This window comes from Cuculus canorus, chromosome 7 (genome assembly GCF_017976375.1).
Source record: "Cuculus canorus isolate bCucCan1 chromosome 7, bCucCan1.pri, whole genome shotgun sequence".
NCBI classification, from domain to species: domain Eukaryota; kingdom Metazoa; phylum Chordata; class Aves; order Cuculiformes; family Cuculidae; genus Cuculus; species Cuculus canorus.
The window spans coordinates 4600719-4619691 of NC_071407.1; the positions used below are offsets into that span (position 1 = coordinate 4600719).

The following is an 18973-nucleotide window of genomic DNA, read 5'->3' on the forward strand; positions in this document are numbered from 1 at the left end:
AAATAAAAATTCACAAGTTGAGACAAAACTACCTAGCAAAAGCTTCCATTGAAATAACAGAACACAATACACTACAAATGACAACCGTAAATTAACACACCTCAAGGACTAAATTTTCGTTTATCCCCACAATAAATACAACATTAATTGCAATTTGTGACTTGTAACACAAAGCCAAATAACGAGCTAGGAAAGCTGAATCAAAACAGAAAGAAACTTCATCATTTATGTTTATTCAAACTTGACATGTCTAGTATTTAATTTTCATTCTCTATGTTGGTCATATTTTTTTTTTGTTAAAGTAAAGCTCCCTGCTTCCCCGTTCCTTCCTCCATAAGGCTCAGCTTCCTCTTTAACCAGTGCTTGGGGTTGTACCTTTTTACTGGTTTGATACAACTGCCACAGAGCAGAACAGAAAGTTTAAAAAAAAAGAAAGCAACAGAGCTTTGATGATCACTGGAGAACTAAACTAAAAGCATATTTTTTAAACCCTACTAGTCTTCTATTATTAATAATTTCAATCACTAATTTTATCTTAAACTTGCCAGAATAGTTCAATCATAGTTCATGACTCAAACATGTCATTTTGGTGAAATAATTGCACTGGTGGTGAAAGAGCACCAGCAGAGAGGTGGTGGGTTTATACTTCTAAACTGGTATCTGGAGCGAACGGGCTCCAGTATCACCAACCTCCTATTATAAAACAATAAAGCAGACTTGCACCTCCAGAATTTGAGGTTTGAAACTATCTAATGGTTACTGTCAGCCTCCTGAATTGTGAGGAACTAAGAATAAAACTCAAGTGGGGCTGCAGTTTCTTCTCCTTCCATTTAGCAGAGAACTGAGATGAGGAATCCTTTCCCAGCGATTCACTACTGGCTGATAAAAATCTAAGTCATAATCAAAGCATTTTATTCCAGCACTTCTACACCCTGGAGGGGAGACAGCTCAAAAGAAAATAAAACTGCAGTAGTCAAGGCAAGAAGTGTCCACGCACAGGTAATATTTAGCCATGCTATGAAGGATGCTACCAAATCTTCTGTTAGTTAGACATTTTTTCTTTATATGTAAATTATCATTTGTAATTATTGTTCAAGTTAAAGAAAAAACAGAATAACTATTTCATTCTGCATTTGATAAGTACTGCATAGCTGGTACAGCTTAGTAACAAAACTGTCTCTCCATTTATCTGCTAATTTCTAATGCCATTTGTTTCCTCCACTTCTTCAGCCACCCTCCCCTCCCCTGTGAGATTATGCAGTTCAATCTATTTATGATATAATAAGCAGTTTCATTGCAACACAGCAATATGAAACAAATTCATAACGCCTCTGCTGACTTACACAGCGGTAGAAGGTATAGGAAAAGAAAGCATATAATTTATTGTAAAGGCAATAAGAAAACCTCTAAAGCATTTTTCATAGAAATGAAATTCTCAAACTCACTATCACCCATCAGTTTTTAAATAGTGACAATCTCTAAGCACTCATTTCAGAGCTTTCACAAAAATCAATTTGATTACCATTTTGCAAGGGAGGGTTTTTTTTTTTTTGATCGATTGTTTAACTTTTTTTTTCCTTCAAAATTTCACTATGATCTTACATTTATTGATTGTCGGGCATTTATTTGCTTTCAAGTTACTTTTCCCCAAGATTCAATCTCAGGAAGAAACAAAACCAAACTCTAGCATCAAATACTGAGCTTTAATTCATCCAGAGCACCCCCTTCTCTCAAGCTCCACTTTGAAAAACTCAATTAAAATATAATCTATTAACAGTAGTCATGGTTTAACCACAGCCGGGAACTAAACCCCACTCAGCTGCTCGCTCACTGCCCCGTAAGATGGGGGAAAGAATCAGAAGAACGAGTGAGGAAAACCTGTGGGTTGGGATAAAGACAGTCTAATAAGTAAAGCAAAAGCTGTACACACAAGCGAAGCAAGGAATTTATTTACCACTTCAGTCATTTCCAGGGTTTCATCGCACTTAACAGTTACTCGGGAAGACAAATGCCAGACTAAATGTCTCCTCCTTCCTCTCCAACATTTATAGAATCATAGAATCACCAGGTTGGAATCACCACTGGATCACCGAGTCCAACCATTTCCAACACTCCCTTAAACCATGTCCCTCAGCACTTCATCCACCCATTCCTTACACACCTCCAGGGAAGGCGACCCGACCCCCTCCCTGGACAGTCTGTTCCAGTGCCTGATTACTCTTTCCGTGAAGAATTTTTTTCTGATATCCAGTCTGACCCTCCCCTGGTGGAGCTTGAGGCCATTCCCCCTTGTCCTGTCCCCTGTCACTTGGGAGAAGAGCCCAGCTCCCTTCTCTCCACAACCTCTTTTCAGGTAGTTGTAGAGAGTAATAAGGTCTAAGGAGTAATAAAAGGCTGAACACGACACCATAAGGTATGGAATATCCCTTTGGTTGTTGGTGTCATCTGTCCTGGCTGTGTCCCCTCCAACTCCTTGCACACCCCCAGCTCTCCTCACTGGTGGGATGGGGTAAGGAGCAGAAAACGCCTCAATGCTGTGTAAGCACTGCTCAGCAATATGAAAGTGCTCCTGTGCTACCAACACTGCTCCCAACACAACTCCAAAACACAGCCTCATTGTAGCTACTATTTACAAAATTAACTGTATCCCAGTTAAAACCAGCACAGCATTCACAGCAGCTTGGTACACGTTGCTTATCCAGCCAAATAAACAGAAAAAGCCATATGAAAAATTACTTGAACATACGGAAAAAAAATCTCAGTTTTTCTGATAAAGTCAGCATTTATCCCCAGGAATGTTAGATAAGCAAATAAAGTCCTACGTGTAAATCACCTGCACACTGTATAGACTGAAAGTTATTCTAAAAACTAAGACCAGGCAATTGATGCAGAGTCATAATGTGAGTGTTTGTTTGCCAGAGCATCCTGCCCTACGTGATGCTTACAGAATTACACAGTTGTATATGAGAATGATGCACAACCAGCATATGAAAGCCCCTGTCTGAGTCCAGAATAAAATAAGAAACTATATTTTTTTCTGAGGCACAGACTGCAAATGTCTGACTCTGAAAGGCTGACTGAAGCGGCGATAGAGCACCCACAGGGCTCATGCAAAGACATTCCTCAGTCTTTGACCGGGACAGAGCAACCCCCTTGATGGAATTCTTCCAAGCAGGATGAAATCCCTTGGAGCTGAGACAACTTCTGCTAAAAATGGCAATTACAGAATACAAACCGCTGGATCTGCACTACCTAAAGTATAGATTTATATGTTAAAAAAGGAAGATTGATAGATTTGATCAGTTTTCATTAACTTCTTTTCTACCTGCTTTTTCCCCCCTCAACGCAGAAAAAGTTGGAATCTTTGGAAGATGTTCATTTACCATCAGAAATGCTCTCTACGTGTAATTAAAAGTTCTGCTTTAATGCTTTAATTGCCGATACCCGTTGGTCAGATGCATTTGTCACGTTATCTAACACAATGGGCCTTTCTATTCATACAATCCTGCAAATTCAGTCCATCAGACACAAAGAGCAGAATTCTGCTTTAGATACGGTGCTGGCGTCACTAGATCAGACAACTAAATGCACTTAGCTAACAGACTGCGGCGTGATTCTCATAGCATCAAGTTATGTCTAGCACCAACAGCAGAAAAGGTTAGTTGAGAAATGTTTCCCACGACACCGATAACTTCAGACATTCCTGACAAAACCGTATACTGCTACAGAGTTATGCAGATGCTGCTATTTTATTGCAGACAGCAGGAGAATTAATAAAGGAAGATATTGGTTTAGTTCAATGAAGCAACAGAAACGGGCTTAAACAGATACACAATCAAATATCCATTTGTCATAACAGTTGTATGAAAAACAAACGCTTGTTCAAAGATTTTTTTTCTCCTACCTTTGAGCATATAACATTATATCAAAAAATATCCATCTAGAATGTTTTCCTTCTGTGCTCTTTACCATAAATTCAAAACCCAAGTACCCCAAAATAATGGTCACAGACCATAGCCCAGCAATTGTTTTGTATTTCAAGTGTTTTCGTTCTATTCTATAGTAAGATTCTAATTTCTCTTCTGCATCCACACACTGTAAAAATCCCAGAGATTTCCTAACAGTAAATGTTCTTATTTTTCTAAAGAAGCTTCTGACAAGGATACGTTTAAAATAATTCAAGGGACGAAGGGGAATTCTACTTGAACAGAGGCTCACATTTCCCTTTCTTCACAAGCATAAAACATGCTTAAGCAAGTGTTCCCTAGGACATCTCTAACTCATGGAAATATTTGTAGCCACAATCCTAACTAAAAACAGATAGTTAATAATTATTATTCCTTCTGAATGCAAGACTAACGTAAGTAAATCACACTTATGAAGAATGCTTGTATAATTAAGACATTTTCAGCATGGTACAACACCTTAACAGCTTGATTCTAAAAGTACCAGGAAGAAAAATCCAGCCCCCAACAGTTCATTAGGTAAAAAGATTTTTTTCACTAATTTACTTCTTATTTTTATCATTTAAAAATCCCGCTGAAAAGGACTGACTGCATCCAGCCTTCACACAAACTTCAAAAGCATAGGGCACAAAGTATCACAAACACTGATTGTCAGCGTCACTCTCCCCTATTATTATCCTGACATTCTTTTATTGAAAAATTCCCTTCATTTAGCTGTAATTTAAAAAAATGAAGACAGTCATCATAGGTAAATTAGCTCAATATTCTACAACATAACAAGGAGATGCATATGTACACACACACGATATTAAAAAATTACAGGAGAATAAACATCTCACAAAAGGTGCCCTAAGTAGATTAGGCCCCAAAATTATAAGCCCTAAAGAGATTAATTTCAACATCTTAACACTACAGTCTAATTGCAAGTGCAAAAGTTATGAACAGTCTTATTATTCCTTGTTATACCATAGATGTCAATTTAATAGAAATTAAATAAATTTAATCCTATTCTCTTTCTTAATATTTTTGTTATTAAGTATAAATAAATATGAGCTAAATTATTAAATTAAATATTTATATTCATTTATCATAAAACTACCTCTAAGTTCATAAATGCTTTCTCATGGTACATACCTTCATAAAAAGCTAACTCGTCTCCAAAACCAATAAATGCTTCCCATCTTGAATCAATTACAAGTCCTAAATCCTATTTTGTGGACATGCTTAAATTTCCCCTGTTCCTACAACACCCCTTACTTTGCATAAAGCCACCTCCTTGGAGAGAGCTCCTTTCAAACCCACCTGCCTCAAGCGAATACTTCTACAACCTCTGAACTGAGTTTGTTATCCACACAGCTGCTGAAAATTACTTTCTGAAGTGTATTTTCCCCCTCCAAAAGCTTCAACATGATTAATTAGATGAACAAATACATAGTATTTCTGATATGCAGACACCACACGTATCCACATGGCCATGCAGAGAATTCCACAAGGATGATCAGCTGTCCTTAAAAAACAGAATAAAATCCACAAAAGTACAGTATCCTATCATTTAAACTATAACATCAGAGTACGTACACTTCATAAACACATAGAATCACAGAATCACCAGGTTGGAAAGGACCCACTGGATCATCTGAAGATGAGCTTGCATAGCGTGTTATCTTATAAATTAACATAATCTCAGAAAGCCTTCTAAATGCTTCTGGTCTGTTAAAAAGCAAAACAAAAAAAAAACACACAAAAGAGAAACCAAAACAGAGAAAGACAAAAAAAAAACCCACATCATGAGAAAAATTCTCAAGGATGAAAAACCCTAAGGTTGCTGCTTCTTAAAAATGTGTAGATTTTTAAACACAGGAAACCTGAGAACTTCCTTCACCAAACCGCGATGTTTAATTCAAAAAAGTATGCCTTCAAGTAGCACCAGAATAAGTGAAGTTTAGGCCTGCAAGAGCATAACTATGAGAAAAACAAAGAATATTTCTTCTTACACGGCTCTGCTCATAGTTGCCAAAATTCGCTTATGTGAGTTTTGTCAGTCTTACAGGCTTGAAGCACAATAACTACTCCATATCCAGCGAGTTACAGAAAGACAATAAGGGAACTTGTAGATTAGAAATAATATCTGTTAATAGTATATCACACATTGCACAGTGCTTTCCTTGATCATCACAGAAAAACAGACTAAATCTTAATTGCTGTATCTAAAAACAAAGAGATGAAGCATATCCTTCATCTGCTTTGGTTCGCGTTAGCAAATGGAAATAAAGTTGAATTTATGAGGATGATAAAAAAAAAGAGTGACTCTGAAGAGCAACAGGTTGTGTGAGACAGAACTGTATAAACTTTAAAAACTTAACCTTAATAGGCAAAAGCTTTAATGACGGGGGTTTTTTTTTAATAATGGTAGGTAAGGATTTTTAAGATCTTTACTGAGCATGACCTCAAAACTATTAAGACAATGAAAAGTAGAAGTTCAGGTAGACATTCTCAAATTCCATTTCAGTGCCACACTGTCAGCCTCAATCATTCCCAGGGAATCTAACACACACTGGCCCTGTTTTCCAGTCCAATTGCTACTTTAAATGCAGTCAATCTAATTTAGAGAACCTAAGTGGAACCTTAAAGGTCTACTCTGCTTACGTTGAGCTGCCCGTCACCTCAGAGTTTTATGCCAGAGGACAGATTTCTGAAAGCAAATAAATCACAAAAGCAGTAAGTGCACTTCAAAGATATATATAAAATTGAAAATAAAATAATCCAACAACGTTTTTGTTAATGAACAGCTTTTGTGAACTCAGTATATTAAGCTGTTGTTTGCTTGTTCCCCATTTCCCTCCTGTCACCTTTAAAAACAACAGACCAACTACTACACAGATTCAGTCCAGCTTTGCCGTCCGGGCTCATCTGAATGGAGGACACCTTTCAAGATCAATTCTCTAAGTAGTCATCAACCTCTAACCTACATTGGCATTTACACCTGCATTAACAGAGCCTCCTCGTGTGCTCACTGAATGACATATAGTATATGTTTGGAACTGTCAGTTTGAAATAACATCACAAAACTCCTTAGCTGTGTATCCATACCTGAATAATAAGCTTCATAGTCTCTCCTACACCTGATTATGTTACCCAGTAAAGGTCTCAGAATCTAACACAGCACTTCAATCTACATTCTATATTGGCAGAAAAAGAATGTACAATTTGAAAACAATTCAATCTGCTTAAAATGAGAACTGGGACTCTCAAGCTTCCATTTCAATTCAGTCACTTATTTGTTACCCTACCTTAGACAACCACACAACTCCAGGTTTCATACATGTAAACCAGCACAAAAAATAACTGGCTGTTTCTCAAGGCCATCGTGATGCTTGGTACCAAATGCTTAAACATGATATCCAGACGCAACATATGATACAGATGTGTAGAGGTAAGTATTCAATTCCTTGGATATAGGTAGGGTTTTTTCCCCCTGTGAAAACTAAGCAGTCTAAGCAACTTCAACATTAAAAACACTAGAAAAATTGTGTCATTTTTATTGTAAAACTGTAAGAATAATCTGTGAGCGTGTAAGTGCAACACTATTAAAAATACTCAGGAAGAAAATCCCAAAGTTTGTATTTAAAACGTTCTGGATTTAATACTTATGTCAGCATCAGGTTTTAGAGAACACCTGCAAAATTATCTTCTAGCACAGTTGTCTTAAGATGATATTACAGCTGTGCACACAATTGCTAATTTGTGTGCTTTCAAAAGCAGCCGTTTGTCCAGTATTTATCATTTTTCAGGAACTCTTTCCAGCTCCTGCTCAATGGTTTAAGTTACCTTTTACAAAAGCTTCAGTTGACTTAGGAAGCAAAACAGATCTGCTGATAGGAGCGAACTACACCCACACGCAGTTTAATTACAGCAAGCTCTGTGATACTTCCTATGAAATACACAATTCCTTTCCCTCTTCCCATAACTACTGTGGCACATCTTGCATTTACCACAAATACATTTGATTATCAGGTATTCTCCAAAGTACATTCATCAACTGGGCTTGCACACACAAACATGAATGTGAGCTATTTTGTGTGTGTTTTGGTTTACTCTTTTGGATATTCTTTGTGATAAAATACATACTTTTACATTCACACATTCTTAATCTACAGAATCAAAAAAGAACAATTAAAGGTGCAAATTATCTTGCAGTTGGATTAACGAGCATTGCAGTTTTACTAGTAAAGCTGGACCTATCAAATTCTCCTTCATACAAGTCAGAGCGTACCAATGATCTTGAGTTCTGAAAGCTGAGATGACTTATCAAGAAAATTAAGCTTACCATATTTTATTCACCACTACTATCCATTACGAAAAGGAAAGTATTTTAAACTGGTGCATGACTAGCAAGATATTATTCCGGTTAATTCTTCTCTGTCCTTGGATTGAGGGTGGCAATCAATGAAGCCCATTTGTCTTCTTGTTCCACAATGCCTCGTGCATTACTTAGCACCTTGAGCAGAAACTTTCTGACAAGCTCACCAGAGTATCTAAAGACATTACAAACCCCAGCTGTCCTCCCAGGCTTTTGACCAAAAACATCACTGCTCACATCCTACCGCTGCAACTGAAAACGTGCATAGTTAAAACCAGGTCCTTTTTAAGATGTTTACCCCAGAATACTCTATAGAGCCGGTGGCTAAATAACTTCTCAAAGGTCTAAAATCTTTAAGTTTTTCTGACTTCAAAGCCAAACACGGTTCTTGCACCTTGTGAATGAGCACTAAGTAACAGACAGTGTGGAGCTCAGTTCCATCACTTATCAGTAAGGTCTCGCTCCACACGGAGCTCTGAAATCAATGTAACTCTTACGTCCACTTGTTAGGCTTTTAATAATATATATGGCAACCTATAGTACTAGTTTGAAAATTCCCACTGCTCACCTCAGATGAAAACATACACTTTGCTTATAGTTCACTATTGACCCTTCATAACCGTTAACAGCTGCAGTTCACCGGAGTGCCCATGTTTTCAGGTATCACTATCATTTATTTCTCCTTAAATGAACTTTGTAGTGTGTTTTCCAAGACAGGACTACACAGCTAATAATAAATTCCATGGACACTGACAGAGAATTATTCTTCAGTACTGCATGAGCTCTCCAATGCAGGTTTTTTTATTGTCTGTGTAGTAGTGTTTTAAAGTCAGTCGGTTTTTCGGTTTTGGGGTTTTTATTAGCAGCACTTCAGATAATAGGTGTAAAAATACCCCAAGGATATTCCTGTAGCATCTTGTATTACCTCCTTCCTTTTCTGCCTACATTTTGATACAATTCAAATCAATTTCTAGTGCAGTGTGGTAGACTGATCTCTCAAAAAGTACTTACACTCTTTTTAAAAGGATTACTTGAGCTATGGTAACTCCTCCCAAAATATGATCATCATGCCTTCTTTTTGGTTAAAAGAAGCGAGATACACAGTGCGAGACCATTTATTTTCCAAAAATAAGTTTAAAATATAATAACTATTAAATGCTATAACTGGTACAGGCATTTAGGCACCATTTATGGATACACTTAAGCATACAGTTGATACAACTGAGCTTTCTACGCACCCATAGCAATAGCAACCAGCCTTTGGTGATATCTGAAAGCCTGACAGGGTCATCAACCATCTGTTCCCACATTTACGTGCCTAAGTAACGAACTGCTTAGTCTGCAAACAAACTAGACTCCAGAATCCACAAGCCCTTTGCCTAAATTGCATTTGGATTCAGCCCTATAGATGGTCTTACACACAGGGAGGGACTCCGTACATTGTGAATTAATTACTGCTTGGGGAGGAGAGGGGAAAAGAAAAACAAAAACATAGCTCCATCTCAAACACACATGTTTATAGCCCCGCAATTAAATATCTATCCAAATAGGGGAGACTGCGTTCAGATCTCAGACTTGTTTGAGCAAAGCAAGACCACACATCAACCCTTTGGTACCAGCAACTCTGAAAAGGCTTGTGAGGCAGAAAATAAAGGACTGAGCTGCCAGCACAGTGCTAAGCTTCGAAGCATTCTCCGCAGCTGCGCGCAGCGGGACTCCAAGCAGCAGGGGAGAGGTTACTCAGCTCCTACATTTCACCAGTACAACCATCACCAGAAGACAAGCATCTAGTTCTGGCTGAAGAAAGCGGATAAAATCGGGAAGGCTAAAAACCAAAAAGAGCAATCAAGGATGGATAAACTTGTTTTATAGAATCATAGAATCACCAGGTTGGAAAGGACCCACTGGATCCTCGAGTCCAACCATTCCTAACACTCCCTTAAACCATGTCCCTCAGCACTTCATCCACCCGTTCCTTACACACCTCCAGGGAAGGCGACTCGACCCCCTCCCTGGGCAGCTGTTCCAGTGCCCAATAACTCTTTCCGTGAAGAATTTTTTTCTGATATCCAGCCTGACCCTCCCCTGGCGGAGCTTGAGGCCATTCCTCCTTGTCCTGTCCCCTGTCACTTATGTTGAGATGATTCAAGGAACACTCCCCTTCAGTATTTTTCCCAACCAAGGGAGTGCAGACTAGCATTCTGAAGGCCCTGCGATGAAGGTCCGACTCAAAACACAAGAAAACAAGGCAATTCGGAGACAAAACGTGAGGTAGGGTAGGGTAGGTTTTCTGGGTTAGGAGGATTATGCATTTGGGTTTGCTGGTTATAGAAACCAGCGATGTTAAGTAGCCAATGGAATAATTGTTAAAAGCCTGTCATGCACTTCCAGTCACTTGAAGTGTTTTCAGACCTGTATGGATGCTTTTCAAAAGCATGTGGTCAACTCCAACAGGTGTTATTCCAAGCTACCCTCCAGCCTGCATAATTAGAGGGTTCATTTCCTAATCTATAAAAACCAACAGAAAACATTCAAATGGCTTAGTGGTGGACTTGGTAGTGTTAGGTTAATAGTTAGACTCTATCTTAAGGGTCTTTTCCAACTTAAATAACTCTATACAGGAAGTATTAAACAACAAAAAATACAGCCTATTAAAAATATTTTCTTAAGCTTTCATAAAGATTGCTTTCCTTTTAAAAAAGACTTTTCAGTGCAGATGGTTTAGCTTGTAAGGGTAGTTTATTATGCTCATATGGCTTATCCTTCTACATTCCAAAACAAGATTTGAGTTTGAAAAAAGTATTCCTTATGAATTCAAAACTATTACTCAAACTATCACTCTATTGTAAAATTTTAACACAGGCAGAGAATCACTCATGCTGGAAGAAATATTTTTCAAAGCATCATCACTAAAAAACATTTAAATAAAGGTCACATTTTATAAGAAAAACATCATCATCACTGACGTTTCCACTATTTTAATAATATCAACATTCAAGCGTTGATTTGTAAGGCAATTTGCACATGTAAAATCTCACACACAATTCACTGATGTCAATAAGAATAATTATGCAGGTCTTGAACCAAGTGCAGGCCATGCTGATGGCAAAGGCAGCTTTGCAACTGATCCTGACTCCCGATTTCACCCTGGATAATAGAGGTTGCAACAGTTTAATGGGGATGTTGTTAAACATTAAAAGTTAAGGCAAGCTAAGTCTGTATCATTTCTAAAACGGACGATTTTCTTTCCCTATCCACACCAGCTCATTCCTGCTACCTCCTTTGGGTCAATAAGTGACTTAACACAAGGAAGTAACAGGAGGAAACTGAGCCAGCTTGAAAAAGAAGTTGGCTGGGAGGTGGGGAGAGATGTTCCTGTTGATATTTTTCAGCTTTCAGGGGGAATATTAACGCTTACTTAAGAAGCACAAAGACGTAACCAAAGACTAGCCTGAAGGATAAATCAACCCTTTTCACAGCATCCTAAACTTCAGCTGCCTGCAGCTAAAAGTAACTTTTTTCTATTACAAAATTGCTTGTTTACAATCTGCAATTTAATGACGCTTTTCTCCTGTGAGTCATTCTGCAGACAGCAGAATTCAGAATTTTAAACAGAAATAAGGAATTTGCCTGGAAGAATAAAACTTGATATCCTTTTAACATTTCGGTTGTGAAGATTCTTGTACCTGGAAGTTGCTTTGTCCTTGAAGAAACCAGAATCTGTTAGAGGAGCTCAAGAAGTTAAGGAGAAAATGCAGGAGGCAATTTGGAAGTGCAATAAGAGCATCTTTAGGCACTTAATAATCAAGCAGATCAATTTGCTCTCTCTCTGTTACAACTAGGTAACTAGGACTAGGCAAAGAAGATTTACTGAAACGTAGGTACTCAAAGGTGCTCAACCTACCGTGTTACAGTCTGCTTGATTAGATTTGCCAGCTGGGATTTACCAGTTAACAAACAATGCCAACCATCTGAAAACACAATCAACTTTTTTAAAGTCAGTAGTTTTTAGAAAACTGGATATTTCTAGTCACTCAAAAACTTAAGAGGAAAAGCAGTTTTATCCACATCTTTTTCTCTAAACACCAGTGTCCAAACCAGGGCTAGAGAAATAGGTAACTTTTTGCTTCCTGAAAGAAACTTTTTTTTTTTCTTCCAAGAAGTCCTTCTGCGAGTAGCAAAGCTAATGAAACCTGTTTTCCTGTAGCGCTGCATCTCAAGACTGATTGACTTTGACATCTAAATACGGATAAGCTGTGACTGCAGCTTTTCCTTCAGTTGGGCCATTCATAATGTTTGTCTCCCCGAATTCCCCGGAGTCTCAAAACACAACTGATTTGGGCAGCCTTTCCCTATCCCTTGTGCCTAAACTTATATCATCATGAAAACTGTAACCAACCAACAAATTCAAAGGTATAAGAAAGGGGAAGGAAGAGTGGCAGATGTAGCATTAAAAATGTCATTTCCTTAATAAGTCCATCTATCAGAATAAAACTGGACTGCGTTTATGCTTGTGAGTTTGTTTACGTCTTGGGATTGTGCTGTCTGAAGCTCCCCATTATAAAAACAGAACCTGCTCACCCTTTGGCTTTCTTATCCCGTAAGTAAGAAGACAGAATTCCTTTCTCCTCCCTTTTTATGACTAAATTCCTAGATTCTAGCCTAGATCATGCTGAAGAGTGACTGACATAAATGTGAATGCAATGCAGTAAGAGCAACACTTCCACTCACATAATCACCACATGCTACACAATAGAAGGACTAAATACAAAAGCAGATAAATAAGAGGAATAAAATAGTGCCGTAGAATCCTTTTGCCCATTTTTTTCCCCATCCATCCTTCTTTCACCCAGCCCAGAGCAACATTTGCAATGGAGTCTGCTTACTCAGTAGTTCTCTCACAGGGAAAAGGCAAGGTTACCATAGTATTGTCAATTAATTTGAACACTTGCTTACTAAGATTGATAAATTATTTTTGATGTCTCTCTGCTATGTTGTTATTTCTCAGTCTAGAAAAGAAAGAAAACAAAGCCAAAAATACTACGTATCTCTCAATAACGATTAAACGGTCACAAGTTACCCCTAGGTAGGGTATTTCTCTTACTATAATTATTCTGATGCTTGCTAGTGCAAGTCCTACAATAGCGAAAGTAAACACGCTTCACTTACACGAAGAAAAACAAAGACCCTTTTATTATCAAGTATTTAAACCTACCATTAAAAGTCTGTTTCACCAAATAATCTAATGACAGGAAACAGCCTTTATACACGTCCAGTTTAAGTCATTAAAAATTCAGTTTTCATCTCGCCTAACAGTCACGCTCAGACACCTCAAACTGCTGAAAAGATGTAAATATCTACAGTAATGCACGAGGTTCTATTAACACTCGTATAGATTGCATCTGCAGCCTGTAAATTAATTGCTATAATAGCCAAGCATGCTTTGCAGCCTTTGCATCATTCTGAACCATTCTTCTTAACAATTCTTATTTACAGAATCAACTTCTGCAAAAGCAATAAACATCCAACGCTACTTGCCAAGTGCAAGTATTACCTCTGCAGAAGTCCAACCGTGGCTCCTTGTGTACAGAGCACTCGTGCTTCACAGAAAGAGGATGAAAATATTCAGTATGCAAACCATCAGCTGTCACAGAAGCCAGAAAGGTCTTCAATCACAGGGCCATAAGGCAAACTAACATTCAGTTTCCAACTCTTCAGTTACAAATAGAGAGACTTGACTCATCACCCATTCAACACCCATGTGAATTATCAGGATTCAAAATAAAACCACTCCGAGTTGCTGCTTGCGTTGAACACATGTGAACGTATTTCATGGCAGCCCCAACTCGCAGCACTTGAAAAGCTTTAAATCTTAGAATGCTTATTTTCATTGCAGAGTATATGTTGCTTCTAAGAATAAAGATTAAAGATGAACTATCAAGAGAGCACTATAAAAATGTCCTCAATAAAAAGAAATGTTTACGACATAATAGAAACAGCTCATTTCCATGATAAAAATGATAATGCAAGCATCACAGTCCCATCTAAAGCTAAGCATGAAAGAACATAGAGGAGTTAATGAGAAGACTATTCTGATTTTACCAAAACAGCCTCAAAAAACTCACCAAAACGCCTCAAAAAACTCACCAAAACAGCACATCGAATAGCCACCGTGTTAGCTTAGCTCCGCAGAGATGCTCTTCCAACATTCGGGTAGAACTTCCTCTAGGTGGGGATGGATTATTAACTTTCTACCAGAAGTGAAAATGTAACCACTGTGCCTCCCCACCCGACAAATAGAACCCATGCAAAGAAACGTAAATGTGTTAACAGATAATCCAGGAAATACCTGTAGGGAATGGGTAACGGTTCCAGTAATTATGAAGAGAATGTACTGATTCACAACAAGCTTTGAAATTTAAGAAATGAAAATCTGCTTCAGCCTTTGCACTGCTGGTGTTTGTTGTGCGCAGCATCAAGACAAAGGACAGCAGTAATCTCTTTAAAGGAAGGAAATAATAGCTCTGCAAGCCTGTCTCCTGCAGCTCATCACACACAAAGAAGATTCACCTGGGCCTCCTCACTCTCAATCCCCAGCAATTAGCACATTGTTCCAAGACAAACCCCAAATCCTAAACGCACTCAGGCAACAAATGACCCAACTTAAAAATCTTACTAGCAAGTTCCTATGCAGATAAGATTTACGCTATTTGCTTTATATTACCTTCATAACTTTAAATTAGAGTCTCACTGATGGACAATCCATCAGGTATTACCCATGAATTGTTTCTTCCCCTGCAACGTGCCCATTACTTCACTGACTTCCAGCTACTTAACTTCCCAAGCTAACAAGTTATTGGTTTTACTCTTTATTTAGGGAAGAATGACCTTGGATTAAACGTTTAAAGGATGTAAATTATATAACTTAATTTTAGTACTCAAAGAGAAAACTGAAGACAATTCTAAATAGACAACTATTGATAATTCTGCCTATTAAAGCACTTTTCAAAGGCAGAATTTTAAGTCTGTAAGGCGCAGCCTCACCGATGTATTGTCACCAGCTCGATATTAGAACACTTTCCAGCTGTGTGTGTGTCAACACACTTAATAAATAGAGTTCCAGCCTTTAATGGATGTTTTACAAGGGAATGAAATGACATGTCCTGTCCAAGGTTATGTAGTGAAGTAACAGCAAACAGTATTCTTCACAGCCAGTCTTTACACTGATAGCAAAGGGGGTGGGAGGCAAGTGAGAGCCCTATAATTTATATCTTCTTTTCCACTACATAAAGAAAAGCAAGTGTCAGGGTGTGCTTCCTTCTCCCTGATAAATGACTCTGTATCACGTCCACTTTTAAGAAGGAGAAGGTAGATGTAGCTTTCCTGGCCACTCACTCCTTTGCAAAAATGTGGTATTGTTTTTTTATTCATCACTCACTCCTCTCCTGCAAAACCTTGTCAGGAGTGATGTATATTACACAAAGTTATATTTGTTTATTTATATTACCCTGAATGCGCCTGACTAATGTCCACTGGGCAAAAGCTCTTGAGGGAAAGGGAGGAAGAATGGAATGATCAAGAGACTTTTGCTCTCCAGAAGGAAAAAGTCATTCAAATCCACTAGTAATTTTCGCTTCCATGAAGTGCACATGTCATTTCCATGACATTTCCAGGAGGGACAGCAGAGACACAGCTTTAGGCCGATTCCTCCTCTGTTCCCAGCAAGCGGAGCAGCCTATTTTCAGCAGTAAAGTGGGAATAGTTTTCCACCAGAGGACTGCGTCTTATATTCTCGGAGCGAAGGATCGTGAGGTGGAGAAGCCTATTTCATCCTTAACTTCCACCACACAGCAACAAAATCATAGCAGACACATTCAAGTGAAAACCGCAGGAAAAGGGGGTAAGGAGGGAGGAGGGGGGAAAAAAGGGGGTAAGGAGGGAGGAGGAGGAAAAAAAAAGGGTGAGGAGGAGGAAAAGGGGGTAAAAAGGGAAGAGGAGGAGGAAAGGGGGTAAAAAGGGAAGAGGAGGAGGAAAGGGGGTAAAAAGGGAAGAGGAGGAGGAAAGGGGGTAAAAAGGGAAGAGGAGGAGGAAAGGGGGGTAAAAAGGGAAGAGGAGGAGGAAAGGGGGTAAAAAGGGAAGAGGAGGAGGAAAGGGGGGTAAAAAGGGAAGAGGAGGAGGAAAGGGGGGTAAAAAGGGAAGAGGAGGAGGAAAGGGGGGTAAAAAGGGAAGAGGAGGAGGAAAAGGGGGTAAAAAGGGAAGAGGAGGAGGAAAAGGGGGTAAAAAGGGAAGAGGAGGAGGAAAAGGGGGTAAAAAGGGAAGAGGAGGAAAAGGGGGTAAAAAGGAAGGAGGTGGAAAAGGGGGTAGAGGAAGAGGAAAAGGGAGTAAGGAAGGAGCAGAGACTTACTTGAACCTGCCCTGGCAGTGTTGGCACTGGTCTCCCACCCATCCCTGGTCGCAGACGCAGGTGGAGTTGACACAATGACCCGAGAAGCAGGAGATTTTGTCGCAGGACTTGGACTGGGACACCTGGGCGTAGAGGGCCAGGTACAAGAAGCCGTAGAAGAGCAGCCAGCTGTTGAGATCCAGGAGCGAGGAGAAGCAGCAGCCGCAGGACGAGGAGGGGAAAGGTCCCGTCCTCCTGCCCGGGTCCATCTTCGCGCGGCGATGGAGGAGAAAACAATCCAGCCGGGGAAGATTCAAACCCCCCGCTTCCTTCTCTCTCCCCTCCCTCCTTCCCTCCCGACCCCAGCTCTGCCTCCTTCACTCCCGAGGGGATGCCCTGCAGCCCCCAGCCAGCAGCTCCTTCTCTTCGTCGTCCTCCTCAGGGCTCATCGCTCTTCTTCCATGGAGGAGGAGGAGGAGGAGAACTGCCTCTTGACCTTGCGTTTTCTCCTCGCCGGCGTGCACACACACTCAGAGAGACACACAGCCTCCACCGTGCAGCCCCCCAGCTCCCCCTCCTCCTTTGTGGTCCCTCTGCACACGAGGAGGAGGATGGGATGGAGGATGCTGGGGCCGCTACAGCACCCCGCACCGGCGGGGAGGGGGGGACCGGCAGCCAGGAGGAGGGATGAGGGGCTCTTCTCCCTTCTCCGTTATCAGCCGCGCCGGGGAGGGAAGCGGGAGGAGGGCCGGCAGCCCCGCCGCATCCCAGCTGACAGCTTCCAAGCAGCCATTTTTAAAGGCTAATTGTCATCTCCTCGCGGAGAGACGCCTGCCGGCTCTAACGCCTCCCCGTCGGTCCCTTTGGACCCGTCCCTCCGGAGGGAGGAGGGAGCAGAAGCGGGGGGAGCGGAGGGGATGGAGCTTCTGCGGGTCCCGCTTCCAGAGGCATCCAAAGGCAGGCGGGGCAGGGGCAAGCTGAGCGCCCGGGGGGGCAGCGGCGGGGCGGCAGGACCCGGGGGGGCAGCGCGGGGCTCCCGGCCCAGAGCACCGCCCGCAGAGCCCTCAGCCCCGCTCCGGGCCGAGCGAAGTTTGCCTCCGGTCTTGCGGAGTTCAGAGGAGGTTTCCTTTGAAGTCATCGCGGTTTAATGCTAGGGGAGATGTTACAGCTTGTTTGCAAATCCTTCTTCTTCCTGAGGTTTACTCTGTCTTTCGCATTTCACAGCTCAGATCAAGGCGTTGCCTTCCTCTTCATAGAATCGTAGAATAGTTTGGGTTGGAAGGGACCTTAAAGATCATCTAATTCCAACCCCTCTGCCATGGGCAGGGACACTTCCCACTGGGTCAGGTTGCTCCAAGCATCAGGTTGATCCCACCTGGCCTTGAACACCCCCAGGGATGAGGCAGCCACAGCTTCCCTGGGCAACCTGGGCCAGTGCCTCACCACTCTCATGGTGAAGAAATTCCTCCTTATGTCAATCCTAAATCTGCCCCTCTCCAGTTTATACCCGTTCCCCCTCATCCTATCCCCACAAGCATTTGTAAACAGCCCCTCTCCAGCTCTCCTGTAGCCCCTTCAGGTACTGGAAGGTCACTATAAGATCTCCTTGGACCTTTCTCTTCTCCAGGCTGAACAACCCCAACTCTCTCAGCCTGTCCTTGTAGGGAAGGTGCTCCGGCCCTCGGATCATCTTTGTAGCCTCCTCTGGACCCATTCCAACAGCTCCAAATCCTTCTTATGTTGAGGATTCCAGAACTGGACACAATATTCCAGATGAGGTCTGGCAAGAGAGGAACAGAGGGGCAGAATCCCCTTCCTCGCCCTGCTGGCCACGCTGCTTTGGATGCAGCCGAGGACACTGTTGACCTTCTGGGCTCCGAGCACACATTGCCAGCTGATGTCAAGCTTCCCATCAACCAGCACCCTCAATTCCTTCTCTTTTCCAGCCGGATGAGCAGTAACTAAAGTTCCTGACTTTGAGCAGCAGTACAAGAGCAGTTATAGTAATAAAGTTGCATAAAACGTCCTTTTTTTCAGCAGTTCTGCCATATATGGCTCATCTTTTTCAACTTGGCCATAACCTGTTTTCATTTTACATTTTTTTTACAAAATAGGAATATAATAATGAGCCCTGCAGTCAAACAACGAAGAAAATAAGAACAGTGGGACCGTCTGAAGCTTTCTTCTAATGCTGAAATGGAGAATTCATGAGATGATGTGTGCAGGTTTGTTTTAGCTATTGAACAGTCATCTGTGGTTGGAGTT

At 40.8% G+C, this 18973-nt stretch overlaps 1 protein-coding gene across 4 annotated transcripts in view; it reads right to left on the reverse strand.

Annotated features, from left to right (window-relative positions):
- Positions 1–17507, reverse strand: part of ATRNL1 (attractin like 1) — a 511034-nt gene extending 493527 nt beyond the window's left edge. For all 4 annotated transcript variants that reach the window (XM_054070985.1, XM_009570598.2, XM_054070987.1 and 1 more), the window contains exon 1: positions 16730–17507. In XM_054070985.1, the coding sequence (XP_053926960.1) occupies positions 16730–16977 (248 nt within the window). In that variant the 5' untranslated portion in view covers positions 16978–17507. The remainder of the gene's footprint in view (positions 1–16729) is intronic.
- Positions 17508–18973: the final 1466 nt, after the last annotated feature.